We start from the raw sequence: 23,497 nt of genomic DNA, 5'->3' as shown, positions 1-23,497 counted from the left end.
ATATAAAACCTTTTCTTTATTTAAATCATGTAATACTGTGACCTAAGCCAAGTTGGATTTCGCTGTCAGGCTGATTTCCCCAGGATGCAGTGAGTCTGGAAGTGGAGCATTCTAAGATGTTCTTCTTTCCGGCCCTCTCCAGCTCTGGAGCTGAGATAGCAGCTGTCACCAGGTGGCCAGCGGTCCTGGGCTTTTGTCTCCCGCAGGTGGAGGCCATCATGGCAGAACTGCATCTGAGCCATGTGGCAGACCAAGTGATTGGCAACTATAACTTTGGGGGCATTTCCAGTGGCGAGCGGCGCCGGGTCTCCATGGCAATCCAGCTCCTGCAGGACCCCAGTAAGTGTGACACAGGCCTGCAGCTACCAGCCGTTGCCTGGGCTGTGTCCGCAGATACTCGAGACCCTTTTTTCCCGGTCCACATGTGGAAAGTTTATGTAGGACCGAAAGCACTGAGTTTTCTGACTTGGATTCCCAGGATTTTTGGAAGTACTGTGTAATTAATTTCCAAACACTATTTAATGATCGAAGTATAGATAGTCCTCAATTTAACAATGGTCCTGACGTAATTTTCAACTATAAGCTAACGTGAAAGCAATACACACAGTCTGAACTGTACATTGATTTTTGAAGTTTGATCGTGTCTTGCTTGGACTAGTGATATGCAATACCATTACCCCCCACCACACACACACACACACACACACAAGCACAGCTCCGCTACTGGGCATTGAACCCCAGGGCTTTCACACTGAGCTATATCCCCAACCCTTTTTATTTTTCATTTTGAGACAGGGTCTTACTAAGTCACTAAGTTGCCCAAGCTAGGCTTAAATTTATGATCCTCCTGTCTCAGCCTCCCAGAGTGCCAGGATTACAGGTAGTATAATATTCTCTTATGATGCTGGAAAGTGCCCTCAGGTCACAACTACCACTTGGCCATGTGGTTGCAAGGGGGAACAACCAACATTCTGCAGTGTGCTGTGTTGCTATGTTATGATCATCCGTAAGTTAGGTGTGTTGACTGCATTTCCAACATAGAACATTTTCACTTTACCATGAGTTTACTGAACACAGCTCCTTAATAAGTCAGGGACCATCTGTACCAAACATCTCTTGTATCAGAAACATCATATTTGTGCTTTAGTGTTCTATTAGCATTTCCCATGAACACAGGGCCTGCCCCACCCACTCTTCATACTGTAGCAGTACCACCGTATCTGCAGGGAAAGATTCATTAGTTTTGATACTATTGGAAGTGTTTATGAGATAACAGGAATCAGAGTAGGAACTGAAGTCTGACATGGATAAGTGTACATGCTATGGGGAGGGGTCATCAAGCCTAGGTAGCCAGTGCCCTTCTTCTCTTGTCTGGCTTAGTCATTGTCAACCCCACCCCTTCTATGTGCCTGGAAGAGGGGCTACTGCATCCAGATCCTTTACTTCGTGGTAGATTAAGATTGCCCGATCTGGTGGTGCTTAATGACCAGAAGGCAGATATGAGAAGTGTCCTTGAGAGCTCTTGGTCTTCTTGTGGGTGGGAATAAGCTATGGTTAATCCAGTTTTGGGTTCTAAACAACCTAAACACCTATCCCACTTCAGACCTTGTTTTACAGGTTAGATTTCTTTGTGTACAAATACACTTTTAGTGTTGGAAAGTGCTGTAGACTTGAAATAGCCCCCCCCACTTAAAGCCTATCTTCTCTCTTTTGAGAACAACTTAGTGCCCATAAGTGTCCCCTGGATGGAGCCCAAACAGTCCACAGTACCAAGTAGGAGGCCAGATGTAGTTGTTCTCTGTCCCTACGTGTGCACAGAGCTGGAGATTGGGCCCCCAGGCCAGATCCTTTCTCCAGGGTTTGAGCCGAAAGCAGTTTGCATGCAGCTACTTCTCATCACGTACTGTGTGGATGGGGTACAACAGCTCCATAAAGGACCAGTCAAAACTGAGTTTGAAAGCACAGAGCCCAGAGGAGCAGTGACTCAGACGTCTGCCTCTTCTTTGCTGGCAGAGATCATGTTATTTGATGAGCCGACCACAGGCCTGGACTCCATGACTGCGAATCAGATCGTCTTCCTCCTGACTGAGTTGGCTCACAGGGGCCGCATCGTGATCCTCACTATCCACCAACCTCGCTCTGAATTCTTCGAGGTAAGCGGTGTGTCCCTTGTTCTGCTCAACTCTAGAGGGAATGGGGGTGAGGAATAAAGGTGCACCCGACAATCCTGATGTGTGAAGAGAAAGGGTGGAAACCAGTTTCTTTTTAGCACCACATTCCAAGTACTTTTGAAGCACGAGCTCACATAAGCTCTGTGACAATCCTGTGAGGCTGGCATCAGTATGTCTCCTTGACAGAAGAAAAGAGAAGCACAGAAACGACTCAAAACGGAGTCAGGCTGATAGAGTTCAAAGGCAGAATTGGCGTTCATGCTCAAGTTGGCTTCAAGGGCTGTGTTCTTCCATTGAATCAGTCATACAGATTCTTTCACAGAATGCTCATTTCATCCTCCCAGTATTCTGTTAGCTATCTTTATAGATGAGAATCTATAAAATATACATCACATATACGCAACAAACAGAACAGCCCAGTCTGTCCGTGTAATGGCTGGAATTTAAAGCTGGCCATGTAGCTTTTCTCTACCTCAGAGGGGATGCTGGGACTCAGGAAGGAGAGAGCATGGTTGTCAGAGGTGACCCAGCTGGAATGTGTAGAGATGCACCCAGCACCCACTGAGAATACTGATGGGTGGCTGAGATGATCAAAGGACTGATCAGCTGCTTGGAAGTGTATTTCCCATAAGGACACAGTGACCTGACCACACTCTAAAACTGTCTGTTGTCTGATTAGTACTTTGACAAAATCGCTATCCTGACCTTCGGAGAGTTGGTTTTCTGTGGCACCCCAGTGGAGATGCTCGATTTCTTCAGTGGCTGTGGTTACCCTTGTCCTGAGCATTCCAACCCTTTTGACTTCTATAGTAAGTTTTTCTTTCATATTCTTCACCATGCATGAATTTTAAACATTTTCATCTCATATTTCTGCTCAGATGGCACCTGCCCTAAAGGGTTTTTGGTTTTGTTTTTGTTGTGATGATTTTGTGTGTCAAGGAGCTTCTGTGAGTCTTTACCATTGATGATTTATCAGAATAAGATAGGGATCTCTTTGAAGCAAATAGATATACTACTTCTTTGTTAGAGAAAAAATTAGCTGAGTTTCTGAATTCTCTGCTAGTACCAGTGGGATTCTCATGGCCTTGCTGGATAGCTTTAAAATATTCTGATTTTATAGGTGAACATTTACAGCAAATTTTATTCTAATGAGATGTGGTATTATGGTTAGTATTCCTGAGTCAATGATAAAGCATATTATTTTCCATTATGGATATATGTGCATTGAAAAACACATGGATTATTTTTTTGGGGGGAAAAATCTAGTGGACCTGACATCGGTGGATTCTCAAAGCAAAGAACGAGAAATAGAAACCTACAGGCGAGTCCAGATGCTTGAAACTGCCTACAAAGAATCAGCAATCTATCACAGAATTTTGGAAAATATTGACAGAACAAAGCTCCTGAAGAACTTACCAATGGTTCCTTTCAAAACTAAAGATCTTCCTGGAACTCTCTGTAAACTGGGTGTCCTCCTGAGGTAAAAGCCTGAGAAAAGTAGGCCAGATCCATTTTAGGTCTTTAGACATTCACTAATAATGAACGGAAAGGAATTAAAATGGGATCGTTTGGATTTCAGGAGAGTGACAAGAAACTTCTCAAGAAATAAGCAAGCAGTGATTATGCGTCTCCTTCAGAATCTGATCATGAGTTTGTTCCTCTTATTCTTCTTCCTGCGGGTCCAGAACGATATGCTAAAGGGTGCTGTCCAGGACCGCGTGGGTCTCCTGTACCAGTTGGTGGGCGCCACCCCATTCACAGGCATGCTCAACGCTGTGACGCTGTGTAAGTGTTGTGTGCAGGAGGCTCACTCCTGTCTCCCTCACAGTGCCCTCCTTAGCTGTCACCTTGCAAAAATTCACCATAGATGGGTATTTCTATGACTACTTGGCCCTCACCAGAGCCTCTCGATGGAGGAGAGGTAACTACTGCGTTATGAGCACCTTACCATGAATTAGCTCACCAAGAGGATCTCTCTGAAGGTCAGTTGTGAGGCCTTGGTGGCAGAGTTGGGGGAGAGTTTTACAAAATATCTTTCCTGGCCTTCAGGACGCCCACAGCCTGAGGGGGCCCAGTTACCATTAGTCTCTTTTAGAGCTTATTTTGGAATAACCAGCACCTGATTTTCAAACTCAGAGGGAATCCAGAAGCCACACTCAGATGGCTAATGTTAGAACTTTTTCAGGAAAATAATAGATGTTGGAGGAGTTCCTGAAATGAAACACAGTGTTCAGGGAATGAGAGGAAAGGGTGATGCCTTTTGCAAAGTTGGTCTTAGAGATGGACATGAAGGGCAACTTTGTGTCCCTGTGTTTACCAGGCTTTTCTGGTCCCTCTGAGAGTCACTATAAAATGCAGACTGCAGTGGGGACCAGCATAATGCACAAAAAGAGGACAACGTGTCTCCTCATTCATGCCCTTTTTTCTGGGATTGATGGTCCCCGGCCCCACCACCAAACTAAGGGAGAAGGAAATAAATCGTATCTTTTGCAACCGAATTGCAGTTCCGGTAGAGTGTAGATGTCCAGGATGGGGAGGCTTTACCGTCCCAGGGACAGCGGTCTCCCCCTCCCATGAGTAGACAGCCTGCGCATCTGGGGATCCCCTTCAGCGTGGGCTAGCCCTTCCTCCCCCAGCTGTGTGGTGATAACTGTTCTGGAACCTGCTTCCCTTCCATGTCAGTTCCTATGCTGCGAGCCGTCAGTGACCAGGAGAGTCTGGATGGCCTGTATGAGAAGTGGCAGATGCTGCTGGCCTACGTGTTGCACATCCTCCCCTTTAGCATCGTTGCCACTGTGCTTTTCAGCAGTGTCAGCTACTGGTAAGGCGGGGAGGGGTGTTCAAGGCCATTCCATTCACCCAAGCCAGGCCTGCACAGAATAAGAGGCCCTGTGAAACGTGGGGGAGAGAGCTTCAGGGTGACTGACTCCATGTTCTCTGCTCTGAAGCATCTGCGTTTTGCCCGTCCGTGTCTAGTACAATTTCCTGTCTTTTAAGACATTGGCTTTATAATAAATACAACTGTGGGCTGTATGGAACTGGAGAACAAACCAAATAGACTACATGTGCCAGGGGAGAGAGAGGGAGAGGGAGGCCCACATTCCCTACAGGGTGGGCCACAGAAGAGGGCTCCAAAGTGGCCAAGACCCAGGGGCCCAGGGGCCCAGGTGCAGAGGAAGTGACCAGGGGTCACCAGCAATGACGGTGGCCTTCCCAGGCTGCTGTGGCTGGAGGGGAGCAGCTCCCCTGCCTGAGGCATCACTGCTGTACCTGGACACCTCAGGGACACTGCAGTTTGGGCAGGGTGAAGGGGGCTGGAGGAACAAAACAGTGGCCATAGGAAAAGAGTACTGGGAACCAGGAAACATCCCTAATACTACTGGGTTTTGATTGATGCCTTCCTTTTATGTCTTAGAACTTTAGAAAGCTATAAATCCAAGAGTGTATAGAGTTATGGTATTTGCAGAATTTCTTGTTGTGGGAAGATGGATTTTCTCTCACCATGTCACTTTGCCTTAAATAACCCAGCATTCTCTGACTTCATTAATGTCAAGGTGCCCAGCTCACGGCCCCAAGAAAGAGAACTTAGGCAGTTCCTGAGACACTATCTCTCTTTATTGTCTGATTCATATACAGGTGCTCCTAACCATAGCCAGTTCAAAGTCCCAAGGTATGTAGTATGAATCAATATTATAAACATGATATATATGTAAAAGATAAACTAGGCCATGGCTAATGTGAGCTCCAAGATTAGAAGCTTAAAGGGGAAGAAGAGGTTAGCCAGCTGATGGAGAAGGCAAAGAGCTATTTGGAGAAGTGAAAAGAGAAGGCGCATTGGGCAGCAGAGAGGTTAGAGAGGAGAGGGTTTTAAACTGGTGTATTTAACCTGTTAAGTCTCACAAAGGTGAAAGGAGGTGAAGTGGAAACGGAGGCAGTCATTGTGACTTTCCAGAAAAGAGCTTCATAGAGTAGAGGGGGTAACAGTCAGTTTACAAGGGTTGTGGAAGAAACAGATGCTGTTTGGGGGAGCTTGGTGGAACAGGATAGGATGAAGAGGTAGGATCAGTTGCTTAGGTGATCAGCAAGCTCAAAGAATGGCTGTCTTAGGATGCAATAAGTAAGACCATTAGAAACCATTAGGGGGCTGGGGGCATGGCTCAGGGGTAGAGCCCCTACCTAGCAAGTCCAAAGCCCTGAGATCTATCCCAACACCACAAGAAACAAACAAAAAGAAACTACAACGAACAATAGACGGAGTTAGATAAAGATATGGCCAAAATTGGGTAAGTCACAGATTAAGGTTTCAGAGCCGACCCAGGTAAGGACAGGGAATCAGAATAGCGTGAGGCTGTAGATATAAGAAGATAGATAGGGCAATATTTGGCAAAGACTGGGGTGGGGACAGAATGAGGACGAAAGGGAGGGAGAATGCAGACACAAGAAATTGATAAAATAGGAGGTCAGCTCACCTGCTGAGAACTGGAAAGGGACTGAGATAGGGAAGAAGGGTAAAGTAGAGTTTTCTATCAGTCATGATGGGAACCCAAGATCCACAGATGAGACCTTAGGGTGTGCAGGAGCCAGATGAGTCAAATTTGATGGAATTAGCACAGCTTTATGCCATGTTCAACGCACTTCAAACATGCTTTTCAGTCACTTAAACGAGAAGGCAGGGCTCCCAGAAGAGAGAACTGATGCAGCAAAGAGTGGAAGAAGCAGGCCAGGATCTGAGGCAGTGAGGCGTGGGGAAATGGGAAACGAGGCGGGCTGAGATAAGAGAGGGTGTGTTCTGAACCTGAAACCTTGGAAGTGGATCCATTTTGGTTGCTACATAAGTTGAAGACATGCTGAGTGGCCCAGGTCAGACAGGTGCAGCCACTGGAATGGAGATCAGTTGATTAGGAGATGTTTGTGTGGATGGCTCCTCAAGGAAGTTCAAGACCTTGAGGGAAATGAAAGTAAGGGATCACTAACAATGCCTCATACCAACATAAAATTTTCTGGAGCATTCTGATAGAAAATGACCCTTGTCCAAGTGCTAGGAAATCGTCAAAGGAGAAAGAATGTTTTCAACATCGCAAGACTACAGTAGGAAAGGCGATTAACAGTATAAACAAGATGTGATTTGTACAGGAAGAAAGGTGGATGATCGTGAAGTGGTGGGGCATACATGACATGCCAGTTTCTTTTCCTTATTCTACAATAAAGAGCAACCAAGTGTAATGGTCACTTCAAACCCCTATCATCCATGAAAGAAAATTTGGTGAAGGAAACATAGGAGAAAAGGGCATGGGACAGAGTTGCTTGTTTACACGAAGAAACAACAGTCAAATCAAGGAAAGGAGGTTAGAACAAAAGTTAAGAATGGAGGGGGAGCTAGTCTGATGGAGGATGGAAGTGGTGAGGGCTTCCACGCTGGCAACAGTCCTGCTGCCATAGAGGGATGGGAAGGAGAGCTGGGGCACAGGTTGGGTGGGCCCTCAGCACTGCCGTAGGAGCGGTGCTGGGAGGAAGATTGTGCTTCCTTATAAAGAGGCCTAGAGAGTTCAACAGCCTGCACACTGCAGCTCATGGCCATTGTTGTCTAAGTCATTTGTTATTTTGCTACAAGTGTCTTAGGGGTGCTAACAGATGACTCACACTGAGTAGAAGCCAGTGGAAACGATTGGTAATAAGGGGTCTCAAGCATTCGCTCTGTTCCAAAAATGCCTTATACAAAGGGAGTTTGGCTTGCCCTGCTAGCTTCTCCCAGCCTGTAACCACCATGTATTCATCCACAGAAGGCAAGTAAGGTATTTTTCTTAAATGACAGTGCTTGGGAAGGAAACTAAAGACCTTTTCTTTTTTTTTTTTTTTTTAGGACTCTGGGCTTATATCCTGAGGCTGCCCGATTTGTATATTTCTCTGCTGCTCTCTTGGCCTCCCACTTAATTGGTGAATGTTTAACTCTTGTGCTACTTGGAATGATCCAAAACCCAAATACTGTCAACAGTATAGTGGCTCTGCTGAGCATTGCTGGGTTGCTGGTTGGATCTGGATTTGTCAGGTGAGATACAAAGATTTAAAGATTTAGGGTTGTATGATTTGTGGTCGTTGACTGCAGGATGATGCCTGCTGTAAAAGAATTCCAGAAGGGAGGTCTGGGGTACTGGCCAAAGGTATCACCTTAAGGTGTGGAGTAGTTACACTGCCTGCTAAGTAATCAATATTGTCTTAGACATTGTACTAATTGTTCAATAAAATGTCTATTGGGGATCAGGAAATGATAAGGTAAGCAAATTAATGATATGATCCACATACTACAAGCTTTTAAAACAAGAGGAGGAAAACCAATTCAGATGCTCCAGAAAAACTCACGGTCCACATTGTGAGCTAAAGATTAGATGTGTTAGTTTATTTCTGACCAGGCATTGTTGAGTCTCTATTCTGGTTCTCAATTCCCAGTTATTTTTAGGAATTAAAACTAGTCAGATAAGCAAAAAAGACTGCAGGATAAGACTGCTCAAAAAAGTTTCAAGACACATGCCAAATATTAACAGTAGTTATCACAGGGGCCGGGGATTTAGCTCAGTGGCACTATGCCTGCCTTGCAAGTACAAGGTCCTGAGTTCAATCCCTGGTACTGGGGGAAAAAAAAGAATCTAACAGTAATCATCTCTAGATGGTATTTAATTTTTTCAATTCATATTTTTTATATTTTCAAATTTTCTATGCAGGATAGCCATCATTTTATAATGAATACACATACTTAAAAGTGAACAAGAAGGGGTAGAAATTTTTAAAAAGATAAAAGTGAGGCCAGGCAGGTGACAGGAATGGGATCTAAAATCTGGGTCCCTAATGGAAAGTTTTACTTTGATTTAAAAATCAAATCACAGACAAAAAAACTAGTGGGCATCCACTATACAGAAGGACTTTTATATGTTAGTCGTTTAGTTCTCAGGAGGAAATGAAGCTCAGACTTGAGAGGGCTTGAGTCCCTTGCCTGTGATACCTGTGGCTCCCTGGAGAGAGAGCTGACCTTGAATCAGGAATTCCCTCCACTGCTTGCCTGCCGGTGAACAGGACAAATCACTTTTCTGTCTAAATTAGTTTCCTCATGTATTTATGTTTTTTATTTTTTGGTATCGGGGCTGAACTCCAGACCTTTTGCTTTCGAGGCAGGCAGTGACACCACTGAGCTAAATCCCCAGCCCTGGTTTCCTCATTTATAAAACAGAGGTTTGTTTTTTTTGTTGCTTTGTTTTGTTTTGTTACTGGAGATCAAACTAAGGACCTTGCACTTGCCAGGCAGATGCAATGCCATTGAGCTAAATCCCCAGCCATATAAAACAGAGGTTCTTATTTTATCCCCTACCTCGTGAGGTCACCAGGAATAAATGAGATAATCAACATGAAAACACAGGAGAGCAAAGCAAGCCAGGTTTTGATGGGTCAAGAAGGCATTTTTTACATTACATTGCATTTGTCTCTGCTGCTTAAGTGGATTGTTAGGATCTGTGAGAAGCGCACTGATCAAATCACCCTCAACAATGTAGACTCAAGCTTGGGGGTGGTCTCCTCTTTTATATGATTGGAATCCTCACGTGCCAGTCAATCTGGTACTTTTTCCTGTACCTACTTTTAAGGAAAAGGAGATTAACTGCCATTAAAAGGGAGGTAATGGCTACCATTACTAAATGCTTTTGATTTCTTTGCCAATCTTCATATTGGGGAACCTTACTCAGACTGCTCAACGAACAAGCACTCACTGCATTTTCTCCTTTGTGGTCCACTTCCCTGCCTGAAGAGCAGGCAGGATTTGTACTCCTGGCTCCCTCCACCTTCCAACACGAATGGAAGCAGCTTTGCTGTTCCTTCTACTTACAAAATATTCCGAGTTCTTTGGGACAAACAATGCACACAATATAGACATGTATGCAGAAGATAGGAAAAGTTACCCAAAATATCACAACCCAGAGTTAAGCTCCGTTGCATATCCAGCTAGAATTGAATAGCATTTTTAGTAAAAGTGGAATTGTACTATTGTGGAAGATGGGAAGAATTAATACGTTCTTACCATTTAACAGCATAGTGGGGACAGTTCTGCATCAACAAATCTTAATCCATGGTCCCTCCCTCTTACCAGACTCCCCAGGTTTCCAGGACACAGCCGGTTCTCCTCTGTGCCTTCAGTTCCCTGGTCTCCCTCTGCCTGACCACCATTCCCATGGCTGGAGGATCTCTCTGCACCCCATTTCCTCTTGCTGCCTGTTGTGTGCCCTTTGTGTTGTGGGCTTTCCTTAATAGATCGCCAACTGTTCGAGGGCAGCAGTGGTTCTTGTTACACAGGAGCCAGCTCTCGGTCTTGACTCAGATCAACAAAGAATTTTGCAAACTTTCAAGACCAGTTAACAACCTCTCAATGTGGCTCATTTATTTTGTGCCTTAGCAAACTGCCACTAACCACACTGTGAGTTCTTCAAGGGCAAGATACTATTTTTAAATTCCTAAAGCATCTTTAACTAGAGCTTTGTAAATATATTTAATATATATTTCTGGCTGGTAGAAATGATACAGTGGACTGAGAAGGGCACAGCATCAGCGCGAGGTTTCTTCCGAGTTAGAATGGAGAGGAAACATAGTTTGTTTTCACAATGAATGTACTTGCTTCTCTCCGTCCTGTCCCCCTGGCATTTAAGTTTAGCTCTTACTTTACCCCAGCACCTTCAAATCTATGTTTTATCACATAGACTATCCTCCTCTCATGTAACATGTGTGTTTTCTTCTATGTTCTATAAATAGTGCTCACCCCAAAAATTAGGCACTAGGCCATCATGAAAGGATTGTTAGAGTCTCTACTATAATGGATCACCAAAGTGTAATGTAAAATGACTGAATGCTACATTTACTAACTTGGAAGGATGTCTGTGACACGTTTGGGAGAAATAAGCATGTTAGGAAATAGCACAGCATAAAACTTTAATGTATAGTTTTATGAACACATAGATTATATATATCACCAATTTTTTTTAGACAGGGTCTCATTATGGAGTTTAGGCTGGCCTTGAACTCACTATGTAGCAAGGCTGGCCTTGAACTCACAGTGATCCTCCTGCCTCAGCCTCCTGAGTCCTGGGATTACAGGCGTGTGTCACCATGCCCCACGTATCACCAACATGTTAACTACAGTTATTTCTGGGCAATGTATTTCTTTATACTTTATTATCATTTTAAGATTTTTATAGTGAGGATCATTTTAAAAATAGAGTTGGGGACTGGAGATTTAGCTCAGAGGTGCTGCCACCTGCCTCACAAGCACAAGGTCCTGAATTCAATCCCCAGTACCAAAAAGCAAAACAAAACAATAAAAATAGAGTTGGAAAAGTATATTTATGTTAGAGAACATAACATAAGGACTGCCTTTCTTTTTATTTGGTAAAACTATTTGCCAGAGCCTACTGAAGTTTATCTTTCCCGCTTTTGTCCCCTGAAGAAGCACAGAAGAAATGAACTATGTTTTTAAAGTCTACAGCTATTTTACATTCCAAAAATACTGCTGTGAGATCCTCACAGTCAATGAGTTCTATGGACTGAATTTCACGTGTGGTAAGTACTCAGTTTTGAAATACTATTTTAAAATATTACTCCAAGGAAGCAGTTTCTGGAGGGAAAATGTATTTTGGGGATAAATGCTACATACATGTTTTTATTCATGAAGTTCATTGGTACATTTTAGCTATACAATATGATGACATTCATCATTGGAAATTTGTACTTGTCCATGATATATTAAATGCTATATTTTATATTAAACTGATTTTTAACACTTTGGTGATAAAAGCCCAACATTTTCTTTGTTTTTTTTAAAATAAAATAAGCAGTGGTCCAGTTTGTCTCCTGCCAAAGGTCAATAGCCTAAGGCCACTGTGGCGTTATTAGAAAGAGACAGAATTCATGCACACTGAATTGAATTCTAGTATATTCTAGAGACATCGCTTCTTGGCCTTTTGGCTAAGATCAAGTCTAGTATATTCCAGATAGACTCAGCTTCTCTATCTACTGAGCTCACTGAAGTGGGCTATAAAGTGGCTTCTTGCTCCCCAAAGAGTACGTGGTACGTGAGTGGAGCCATTTTTATTTTGTTTTTTGTTTTTGGTACCGGGGATTGAACTCCGGACCTTGAGCTCATGAGGCGGGCAGCAGTGCCACTGAGCTAAATTCTCAAAGCCATTTTTGATAGCAAAAGGCTTTTCCCCACTCCTACAGGGGGCAGTGGGAACAGAATAAAATCCTCCTGGCCACCGCAGATCCCAGGGAATTTAGTGGTTATTTTAATATTTTTAGGTGACAGCATCAATTACTTTAGGATATCTGTTGCTAAGTGAATGTCATTTTATCAAAGACATGGTAAGGAATCTATACCCAAAACAGAAACGAAACCATCTCTATCTTCAAATGAAGCCAAGGCCTGAAACTTTTCACCCGGGCTTCATCTGACTGTGAATTCTGGGCTCTCAAAAATGTCACGTATCTTTCAGGAAGAAGGGTGCTTCACAGAGTGAGATACTTGTGAGTCACCTGAGATCTGCCATGGCTGATATTGTCAATCTTTTCTTTGGCAGGCAACTCAAATAACTCTGTGATAAATAAACCATTGTGCGCTATCGTTCAAGGAATTCAGATCATTGAGAGAACCTGCCCAGGCGCAACATCCAGATTCACAACGAACTTTCTGATCTTATATGCATATATCCCAGTTCTGGTCCTCCTAGGAATAGTTGTTTTTAAAATAAGGGACCATCTCACCAGCAGATAGTACAGAGATGGAACTTCGGCTGTCTGGTGTGACTATTGGAATGTCTGAAGAATGCCATGGATTTCCTTTTTGGTGGGACACTGTAAATCGTTTTGCCACTAAGACTTCATTTGTGCTCCTCAGATCCACACAGACTTCGAGTACAATAGAAATGGGATCCTGCCCCTTGTTATTTCAACCTGTTGGGACATGTGGTATTTGAGAATTGTGACTGAGCTCATCCAAGAATGTAAATAGTTAAGAATCCATAAGCCTACGGGAGATGAGTGTGAATGTTTTCCTTGTTCTAGATATAGAAAAATGCACCAGTTTAAAAATTATGCTTACATTTGATGTAGAATTTGGTACAAGGAAATGTTTGAATGGTTACTGACTGGAAGTAACAGGAAAAAAGTTATGGGTTTACCTGAAACAGAGAATCATGTACAACTAGGTAAGAAGACTGTTCTATCATTTAACACCCACATTTGCTGGGCATGGGGGTGCACAATGTTATCATAGCTACTTGGGAGGCTGAGGTAAGAGGATCACAAGTTTGAGGCCAATGTGGGCAACTTAGTGAAACCCCATCTCAAAAAAAGAAATACAAAGAGAAAGCAAGCAAGTGATCCAGGTAAGTACCTCAATGGTAGAGCACTTGCCTGGCATATGAAAGGGCCTGTGTTTAATTCCCAATACCACTAAAAAGAAACAAATAAAAAACTAAAACCTACATTTATCTGCACTTGTCCACACGAGAAGGCTCAGCTCTCTGATCACAATGAGAGGATGCTGGACAGATGTTGGATGGTGACCACCACTGGCACTGAGGAGCCAGTGGTTTTACTGAGGTTTAACATTTTAACCTGCAGGAAGGGAGGGGCAGAGTGGTGAGCACAACACACTGGACAGCTCTCTGCTGATGACTTTGAAGATGAGCTTGCTACTTTCCATATCCAGCCTAGTTTACTTACAAAATGAAAAGTAGCTGTTACTAGACAAGCGTATGCACTGAGACACGACCTCTTTCAGACACGGAGATCAGCTGTTATTAAAAGTCCATACAGAAAAATACTCGACTGACACAACATTTCCACTGAGCAGAACAGAGTGACACAGGAGGGGTTTATGTTCTTGAATTGTGAAGACAAAGAATGTTGGTAAGTATAGACATATGTATCACATATTTCCAGAGATGAAATGATGGCTATAGGATATGAAAAATGGATCCTCTACTGAAAGACTGATTATCTTTCTGATTGATCTTCAAGTAATTCATGTACAAGTCTGAGATGAAACTATGTCAATGTTGCCATGGTAACTTTGAGCAGAGCAGGATAGAGAGCCCATGAACTTTGTTCAGTTACTGTGACCTAACTTGCAGAGCATGATAAATTATAGTACTTGAGATGTCTCACATTATAGTAGGAAAGATCATTTCATTAAGGAAACCGCAGTAAAACTCTATTGCTTAGAACAGTATTTGAGGATCTGGAGACATTGGTAAATTACCAGAATAGTATTGTCAATTTTTATAAAAGGCCCGTGACACTGATGATTATGTTATAACAGTTACATAATGCCTTACAGATTATATATGTCACATCAGCATAGACAATTCTGAGATGATAATCTCTTAAAGTAGTTCAAAGAGAATCCCACAGGAACCTCTTTTGAAAACACCGATTTTGACTCAGGAAAGATATAGGTGTACATGGTAAATGGAAACATTTTCTACTATTCATATGCAGATGAATTTCATTCTAGCTTGGAAATATTTGAAAATTGACATCACGCGTGACTTCAAGCTATTAAATGTTAAGTGATAGCGTCTTAGAAAAACACAATGGCTTTCAACATGTGACATTCTGCATCTCAAATCAAAAATGGACAGTGATGTGTATGAAAATCAAATTATATAATAAAAATTCCTGTTACTATTGTGTGCTAAGATCATAATGTTTGCTGTGATGCAGAGAGCTCCTCCTCAGCAAGCAGGTAGGGATTCCTCAGAAACAGCCGAAAATTCTGTTCTTTAGCTTGTTTGAAGCACACACACTACAAAGAGTTATGAAATCTCACTGCACCAGAGCAACTGGATGGCAGCTGCCCCTCGCCAGTCGCAGTGTCTTGGCGTTGGGAAATGTGCTTACTGAAGCTGGGCATGGGCCATACTACAGTTGGTTACTCTGGAAGTGGAAATGGGAAAACAATAACTTTCCTGGTTAGCGACAGCAGTCATACTTAAAAATTGAACTTGACTACAGGTACACAAATCTACAGGACTGGAAAGGCTCCTTAAAGGCATACCATCTTGGGAAGGATTCTAGTTATCCCAGCTCATGACATTTTGGTCTACTTGTTCAAAGGATATCGCCTTAATTTGTCTACTCTTCAGAAAGTGTTCTTTTCAAATACTGTGTCAGTCTAACTTGATGATTTTAGAAATGCTCCATTCCAGACCAGTGATTACAAATAATGAGTCAGTCTAACTTGGTGGTGATTTTAGAAATGCTCCATTTCAGACCAGTGATTCAGAATCTCTGGGTGCAGGAACCCAGGAAGATGCATTTGTTTGTTTGTTTGTTTTTGGCACCAGAGTCCCAAGTCAGGATCTTGGGCTTGTGAGGCAGGCACGGCACCACTGAGCTGAATCCCTGGCCCTGTTTTGTTTTTTTGAGACCGGGTCACACTATGTAGTTCAGTTAGTTCTTGAACTCACTATGTACCCCCGGCTGGCCTCGAACTGCAACCCTCCTACCTCAGCCTCCTGAATGCTGGGATTACAGGTGTGCAACCTCCATGCCTGGCAGGAATGTGCATTTTAAATAAGTATTTTTCAGGTGCTTCTTGTGCTTCACTGTAAAGAATAAATAAAAGCACAGCACCCAGGAGCCCAAATCTGGTTTCCCACCAGCTACAGTTGAGTTCAGTTTCCAGAAAGAATGTGTCCAATGTGGACACTTAACATTGTATTTAAAACTGTTACCAAATACTCTTGCTTTGTAGTCCCAAGAACATATAAGCAAAACTTACAGTATATTCTGAGCTGAGACTATGCTACTGACACATTAGAGACAGATAACAGAAGATTACTTTGTTTTTAAGAAACATGTAATTACAAAATGTTTTTCCCTTTTCAAAGACTTTAAGAGTATCCAGAAAAGAGTTGCATTAGAGGAAATTGAGCTTTTCTTCTCACAAATCACACCTCTTAAACTTTCTTCACAGATTGCCACAACAGTTAGTTAATAAAATAATTTTACTTTGGGAAAGAAAAAAAATCAATATATATATAATAGTTGAGTTAGGTTGAAGAGTCAAGTTCAATCTGTTTCCAAGACTTGGAAGCATTTCTCTTGTACTGCTCCAGTTCCTAAAACAAAAATATGCATTAAGAAAAATCAACTTTACACATTCTAGTAGGCATTTTAGACTTCCTCAGATTTTTAAGATCTAACAGTGCCTCTTCTATAGTATTATCATTCTCAAAACTTCTTGACAATCATTTTTTTAAGTGATTACTAAAGACCTACTTTCTGGAAATAGTTTTCAGTCTGTGTAGTCCAAGCACTGATGGCTTTATTACAGTTTCAAAGAAAATTATGTATTACATAGAACATATAAAATTTCTTCCAACTAATAAAACAGTATTATCAGGTATTGAAAAGTCAATGGGAAAGAGATGAAGAGATGGAGGGGAGGAGAAGGGAAACAAAGAATTAAGATGTGCTACATGCATGTAAGAACTCCCATGAGGAAAGTGATTATTATGTAATGCAAACATGTACTAATAAAAAATTAAAAACTAGAAGGCAGCAAAATAATATTTAAGATGTATTTTCTACTTTTAGAAATTCACCATACAGATTGGATAGGGCCAGGGATTCAGTTCAATGGTACCACGCCTGCCTCGCAAGGGCAAGGTCCTGAGTTCAATCCCCAGAACAATAATAACAACAAAAAGGTTAGAGAGGAGTACACGAAGTGAACGGAAGAAGCTCACTGCATCTGATAAATAGCTCAGATGCCCCCAGTTCAGACCGACCTGACACACACACAGAGCAGCCATCCACGAGGGCTTCCAGGTGGGGGAAAGTAACAGTGGACACATGGCGTGTGCCTCATGAGAACAGCACAGAGCTAGGGAGAAGGCAGGGCACTGCTGTTCTCTGCCTTACATACTTTACATCTTTTGAATGTTTTCACAAGAATAGCTTTAATACTAGTTAAATAATTATTTTTATATTTCATTAAACAAAGACAAATTTTACCGGTGATGTCCCATAAGAGATAAGTGACAGGCAAAAAGGGTGATCAGCCGGGGATTTAGCTCAGTGGTTCTACCGCCTGCCTCACAAGTGCAAGATCCTGAGTTTGATCCCCCATACAAAAAAAAAAAAAGAAAAAGAAAAAGGTGATCAAAGGGGTTTCTTCTTGGCTTCTTCCATGTTACTCAATATCTAAATAATGTACAGTTTCTTACTTTGGATAAGCAAGAAGTGATTACTGCACTAGATAAGGTGATCACTGCCCTTCGGCTAAACATAACTGAAGTTCATAGCTGCCAAGTAAAGAATATCGATTCTCATTGTCAGAAAAATTAGGGATTGTGTCTTTAAGATACCTACATTCTAAGTTATTATAATTTCAGCGTTAAACATTTTAAACTCTATACCAATGTTAGAATTTTTATAGCAACTTCAAAGTAGTTTCTGCAGTGTGGTTTATTTCTTCTAATAAAGTAAATCTAGTTTAACAGTTACCTACTATTTATAGTTTCAAGCACTGTAACTTATAAAGAATAAACAAATTAGTATTGCAAAATTTGTCTTCAACTGAAAGTTTTCTGGGGGAGTTGTTTTTTGTTTTTTTTTTTTTTTCAGATGGGGTCTCTCTATATAACTCATGCTAGCCTTGAACTCATGATGTAGCCCAAGATGGCCTCAAACTCACAGCAATCCTCCTGCCTCAGCCTCCTGAATGCTGGTATTACACCACACCCAGCTCATGTCTTTAACTGGAAGTGCCAAGATGAAGATGAGGACACTGCTTTGCTGTCTTTTGCTGTCAGTATGTCCCTTCTACAGGTAGCAGAGTGAGAGGAGAATGGGACTGGGAACATGGGCCGTGCCAGAGCAAGAAGAGCAACCACTGAGTCAGGACATATGGACCACGTTCATCTCACATTTATCTCATTTCTAAGGCAAAGACGCAAGGCCCCAATTCTCCTTTCCTATTCTATTCCTGATACTCTTTAGACCATCAGTAATGGGGTTTGGGGGTACAGAGGGAGCCAAGGGAAGGACCCTGTCAGGTTCCCTGTGGGCTCTGTGCCAGCACCCACCCCCCGTGGACAATCACAGTATCTCAGTAAAGCAGATACCATCTCTCCTCCCAAGGAGAACAAGAACCAGAATCACTGTTTGGGTTAAAGATGTGCAGGCACACAGTGCACCATCCAGACTTCTTTAAGCAATGTGTTATGTGAGACTTTAACATTTAGAAGTAACTAAACCATTCTTTTCTTTTAAATGAGCATGACTGTTCCAGATGTCAAATCAAATCTAACCAAATCTAAGGATTACAATGCTATTTTTCTTGCAAAATGTTACACAGCCATAATCATATTAAAAGCTCAAAAGACAGACAATATGAAGAATGATACAGGTACTGTGGGGTTTTGCCTTCCAGTTCCACTCCAAATTTCAGCTGTAGACAACTGGCTAGACTTTCATCTAATGTAGATGAATTATTTTATAGGCTGTGTCAATAAAGCTGATAGTGACTATCTTTCCCACATAAAAATTAAAGTGTACATTTAAATGTCTAGGGAAAAATAAAGAATCTTCCAAAATTAATCTACAGAGAATTTTCTCATACCTAAATCAGCTGTGTATAATAGTACACAATTGGAAACAACTTAAGGTCCTGAAACTCCTTTGAGAGAGCATGGAATAAAATTCAAATTTAAAACTGGATATTGAACGTCAAATTCTGAAACCATGTATCAAATAATTAAGCATCAAATGATTATCACGATGGTATCTTTAAAGCAGTAGCATAAATTTCTGTTAAGGAACTAGGTGTGCTATCTGAAATCAATGCAATTCATCTACTAAAACAAGAAGGAAACTGATTTAGAGATAAAACTTGTCAGGTATGTTAAAAAAAGTATCTGCTCTATTGGCAGTTACATACAAGAGTCAAGAAACGAATGATTCAAGCACTGTGGGATTTTGCTTTCTAGATCTATTCAGAATTAGGGAATGGATTTCACCGGTAAAACTCACAATGTTCTGAAATACCCTCGTCCTTTAGTAACACCATAGCATGTGAATTTAATAACGTCATTCTATACAATATAAACAGATAACTTATCAATAATAGCAGTTACTCACTGGTTAAAATATTAATCTAGGGATGACTTCCACCTAATCTCTTCAGCCAAGGTTCATACATAATAAGGGTTACATTAGGTCATTTTACTGTCTGTACAACATGCTTCTTTCTTTGCTTCAGCTACAAAACCTTCTAAATATTCACGGAACATTTTCAAATCTTCCAGACTATATTTATATAATTTTTTTTGCTTACATATTCTAGAACCCCTTACCATGAAAGGTGTGTGCTAAGAAAAATACCCTGCTTCCAGCAAAGAGTTGTCATGTGCGTGTGAGACTGCTCAAGTTACGGAGCTCTACAAATCTCACCCCAGATGAAGTTGTGGTTTTTAAGTTCAAATGCTTGCTACGCAGAAGCTTCCTCATATGAGGGCAGGTTGTGGAATGTCTCCTTCATTAAACTAAAAGCAGTTCTGAAAAAAATCTAGGAACAGGTAGTCAAGGTGAATTTACCAACTCTTGTGTTCTTACATCAAGCTGGTATGCTGAAACGAGGTTATCTGAGCAGATTTGAAATGGAGTCAACACTTTGAAGCACTTCCTCAGAGGCTCTGGGTTCTGTGAGTTTATGTGCTTTCAGATAGAAAAGATAATTTTTCTGATACAAGAAAAGTACGGGCATCTCTGAATATTCTCATGTAAAACAAAATCTTTCAGATAATCCCACAAACAAAAAAATATTATATCTCAGTAGTGTTGATCCCCAGTACCAAAAAAAAAAAAAAATCTGTGAGTAGCGGAATGACAGATGATTTTCAAGTTTCCTCTTTATGCATATCAAAATTTTTTCTAGAGTACAGACATATATATTTTTTTTTTATACTGGGATTGAACTTCGGACCTTGCACTTGATAGGCAGGCAGCAGCACCACTGAGCTAAATCCCTGGCCCCAGACACAATTTTTAAATAATTTAAAAAGTGAAAATAAGTAAATACATTGAGAAAGGGTACATGAAATTCCCAAAGCGACGCAGATTTAATAGTAAAACACATGACGAAATTAAGTAAAATGTTTAGGCTAATACCTGATCCTTCTGAATTCTCATCTCATCAATTTCACTTTCTGCATACTGAGGGTCGCGTGCAGGGTCCTTGACATCTTTTAGTGTGTTGATTCTCTGAAATCACAGTTCTCCAAATCATCTCATGCCCTTCAATGGCTACCATCAGTCTAACAAGCCAAGTTCCCCTCTTCCACCTACTGCTGACGGCTCCCTGAGATCTTTCAAGCTTTTTGTCATCACTCCCGAGGCCATTTGCAAATCCCACCAGCCCTCTTGGGTCCTTTCGTCTCTTGCTTCTCCAACAGCCAGAGAACTCTACTGGAAAGCCGAGTAGGAGCCACGTCCTACTCCCCTTTTCACTTTCACAGCGTTTCATTTACAACAGAGGTTTAGTAAATGTTCTGTTGATTTTTGAGCATGAGAGATAAAACAAAGTTATCATAATAGGGCCTTTAGAACATCTGCTATAACTGTGGAACGGTGCTAAAAATTCTTGCTTTAAACAAATTAGAAATATATACCTTTGGTGGAAAGAGCTTTTCATACACCTTTTTCCACAACTCCATTGGTGAATGGGCATGAAACTTGCCAATGTCATTATCAGGAACAGGAGGCGGACCTAAAATTGCCAGTTTAGTCCAAATGACTGCATTGATTAAAACACTATAAATTATCAATAAAATAGATGAATATTGGATCACTCGTTTTCCATGTCTCTAATAAAGTGACCATTAAAATTTACCCTTACCCAGCATAGGAAGATTATAAGACTGGAAGAACTAAGGAGTAATGGGTAAGATGTAATTCTCATTTTTCACATTCTGTTGCTATATTTATATCCTCTTAACATTAACTCCAGGTCGTGGTTTTTACCCTAGCAATACCTGCATATATGTATTAAGGATGTAATACTACAACATGATTTGTATTATGTAAAACTGACCACACCCAAATGCCCACCAGTTAATAATGAAATAAATTACTATGCAAAACCTTGCTTTGCAACACTATCCAGTGTATAACAAACTTGTATGGAACATTAGTATGTACAGTCAATAAAAATTCTAAAATGGTAGCTATACAAGGATAAAATTACGTCAAAAATGTTTTTTTGATACCACACACATGTATTTAAATGAACGAAAACTAGAAAGATATATAACAAATTTGTTCTTTATACGTATTATTCTTTTTACAAGGAGAATGTATTCATGTACTGCTTGTATCATTTGCATAGCTTGCTTGACTGACTGACTGTGCTAAGGAGTCCAGGACCTCCAAATGCTAGGTGATCACTCTACTACTGAGTCATACCTCCAGCTCACTTGTATAATTTGAAAAATTAAAAAGATTTGCTGTTGCTTTCTGCCAATTTTCAATCTGTAACCTGAGGTTTATTATCTTTATGTTTATCTTTTTCCATTCACCAAAACTTTTTCAGTGATGATTGCCCAGCGCCTCACTGCCACTTTGGTGGGAAAGGCACTGATACCTTCTACTGATCTTTGCCAAACTCTTTTGTGTGTGTGTGTGTGTCTGTGTGCGTGCGTGTGTGTGCAGTGTTTTGCTTACAATCTCATCACCTGCATAGGGCCACATATTTACTACCACGGTTCAGCTACTGAGCAATTCCACTACAAGGATGCCTGTGGTGCCCTTTCATAGACACACCCTTCTCCTTCCTAACTTCTCCCTTCACTTCCCCATCCAGAGTCTTGTTCCCACCCTCTGACCACTAAATTGTCCTCTATTCTGAAGTTTCCATTTGAAAAATTTTGTATAATCATACTGTATGCAACCTTCCCTGACTGGCTTTCTCTCATTTAGTACGATTCATTGTTTGGGTTTTTGCTGTTGTTGAGTTCTTTACAGATTCTGAATACTAGTCATGACAGATACGTGGTTCAAAAATGATTTCTTCCAGTCTGTAGTATGTCTTTTCATCTTCTCCATATGGGCTCTCACAGAGCAAAAGTTTTACATTTTGATGAGGTCTAAGCTCCTGATTTTTAAATTCAGTAATTATCAACCTTTTTCTGACATCCTATTCACATGGGTAAAAGAATTCCGACAGCAGTATCTATCATTACACACAGAGATTCTCCTAGCTACTGAAATTAGGTTGGCACTAATGACAATTATAAGAATCAGACTCCATGACTGCTCATTAAGCAAAACGACCATTCCTTTCATTATACTTCAATCTATAATCTCATTACAAAGATCTTTACATTTGAAGTCAAGTGACCTTTAGCTTGTAAGAATAATAGAGGATGGGAAATAGAAAAGAAAACTCACGCCTGTTAGTATGCTAAAATCAAAAGCACGTTACCTCAAGAGTATAATAAATTGCTAGGCTCAAAGATCTTCACAAAGAAAATAGTTTAGGTTCTCTTTGATGCACAAGATTACGTAATCTTAGTTTAGGAAGTACATCCATTGACTAAAGCAAACTATTTTTCCTTTCTTTTTTTTTTTTTTTTTGGTACGGGTGATGGAACTCAGGACATAGCACTTGCAAGGCAGGTGGGGTGCCACTGAGCTAAATCCTCAGCCCTAAAGCAAACTAGTTTTATAATGAAAAAATCAGGCATATCTCATTGGTGCAACTGTGTTCTTTTTGGTTTATTCTACCACTTCAATCTCATATTTATCATTGCTCACAACACGTACCTGTGAATTTCCTGACTATACTCCTGGTTTCTTCTTAACTCAAGGAGCTAAAATTTAAAAGTATCTGGAAATCATTGAGGGAAAGGAAATACATATATTTTGTGACATTAGAGATCAGAAATGAGTCTATGTGGCAACATCTTTTCAAGCACAAATATGTCAATGTGATGCACTTCGCATCAATCCTGGATATACAAATAAATACATATAAAATACTGCAATAAAAGTGAAACCAATAACAGCAGTATATTGGGGATAAAGTGAACATGGAGGAGGATAAAATCAATAAGCAGTTAAGAGAGACCGAGCAATCTTAATAAGTTCACCAACCTATCTGACATAAAGAATCCAATCCTGCTGTGATAAACAGTGGTTTATTCTGATCCATACATATCGATTTGCTACATGGAGAAGAAGAGAAGATTCTAATTTAGTTTAGCAACTGAATATGCTCTACACTATAAACA

General features: G+C 41.0%; 2 protein-coding genes and 1 pseudogene across 2 annotated transcripts in view; 2 read left to right on the top strand and 1 right to left on the bottom strand.

Moving 5' to 3' along the window:
• The window catches only part of Abcg5 (ATP binding cassette subfamily G member 5), a 22,594-nt gene extending 9,625 nt beyond the window's left edge, over positions 1 to 12,969 (top strand). The window contains exons 5-13 of the mRNA XM_010611510.3: positions 207 to 339; positions 2,014 to 2,153; positions 2,851 to 2,980; positions 3,438 to 3,651; positions 3,751 to 3,956; positions 4,854 to 4,992; positions 8,032 to 8,217; positions 11,647 to 11,759; positions 12,776 to 12,969. Of these exons, the coding sequence (XP_010609812.1) occupies positions 207 to 339; positions 2,014 to 2,153; positions 2,851 to 2,980; positions 3,438 to 3,651; positions 3,751 to 3,956; positions 4,854 to 4,992; positions 8,032 to 8,217; positions 11,647 to 11,759; positions 12,776 to 12,969 (1,455 nt within the window). The remainder of the gene's footprint in view (positions 1 to 206; positions 340 to 2,013; positions 2,154 to 2,850; positions 2,981 to 3,437; positions 3,652 to 3,750; positions 3,957 to 4,853; positions 4,993 to 8,031; positions 8,218 to 11,646; positions 11,760 to 12,775) is intronic.
• On the top strand, positions 12,145 to 12,376 carry LOC117286717 (annotated as a pseudogene).
• Positions 12,970 to 16,192: 3,223 nt separating the features above from the next.
• Positions 16,193 to 23,497, bottom strand: part of Dync2li1 (dynein cytoplasmic 2 light intermediate chain 1) — a 28,838-nt gene continuing 21,533 nt past the window's right edge. The window contains exons 10-13 of the mRNA XM_010611494.1: positions 23,361 to 23,431; positions 20,879 to 20,976; positions 20,379 to 20,471; positions 16,193 to 16,324 (exon numbers count right to left, since the gene is read on the bottom strand). Of these exons, the coding sequence (XP_010609796.1) occupies positions 16,256 to 16,324; positions 20,379 to 20,471; positions 20,879 to 20,976; positions 23,361 to 23,431 (331 nt within the window). The 3' untranslated portion in view covers positions 16,193 to 16,255. The remainder of the gene's footprint in view (positions 16,325 to 20,378; positions 20,472 to 20,878; positions 20,977 to 23,360; positions 23,432 to 23,497) is intronic.

Source organism: Fukomys damarensis, unplaced genomic scaffold (genome assembly GCF_012274545.1).
Source record: "Fukomys damarensis isolate Sample0158 unplaced genomic scaffold, DMR_v1.0_HiC HiC_scaffold_2, whole genome shotgun sequence".
In the NCBI taxonomy this organism is placed as follows: domain Eukaryota; kingdom Metazoa; phylum Chordata; class Mammalia; order Rodentia; family Bathyergidae; genus Fukomys; species Fukomys damarensis.
The sequence above is the reverse complement of the archived record's forward strand: the minus strand, read 5'-3'. Positions and strand labels throughout refer to the sequence as shown.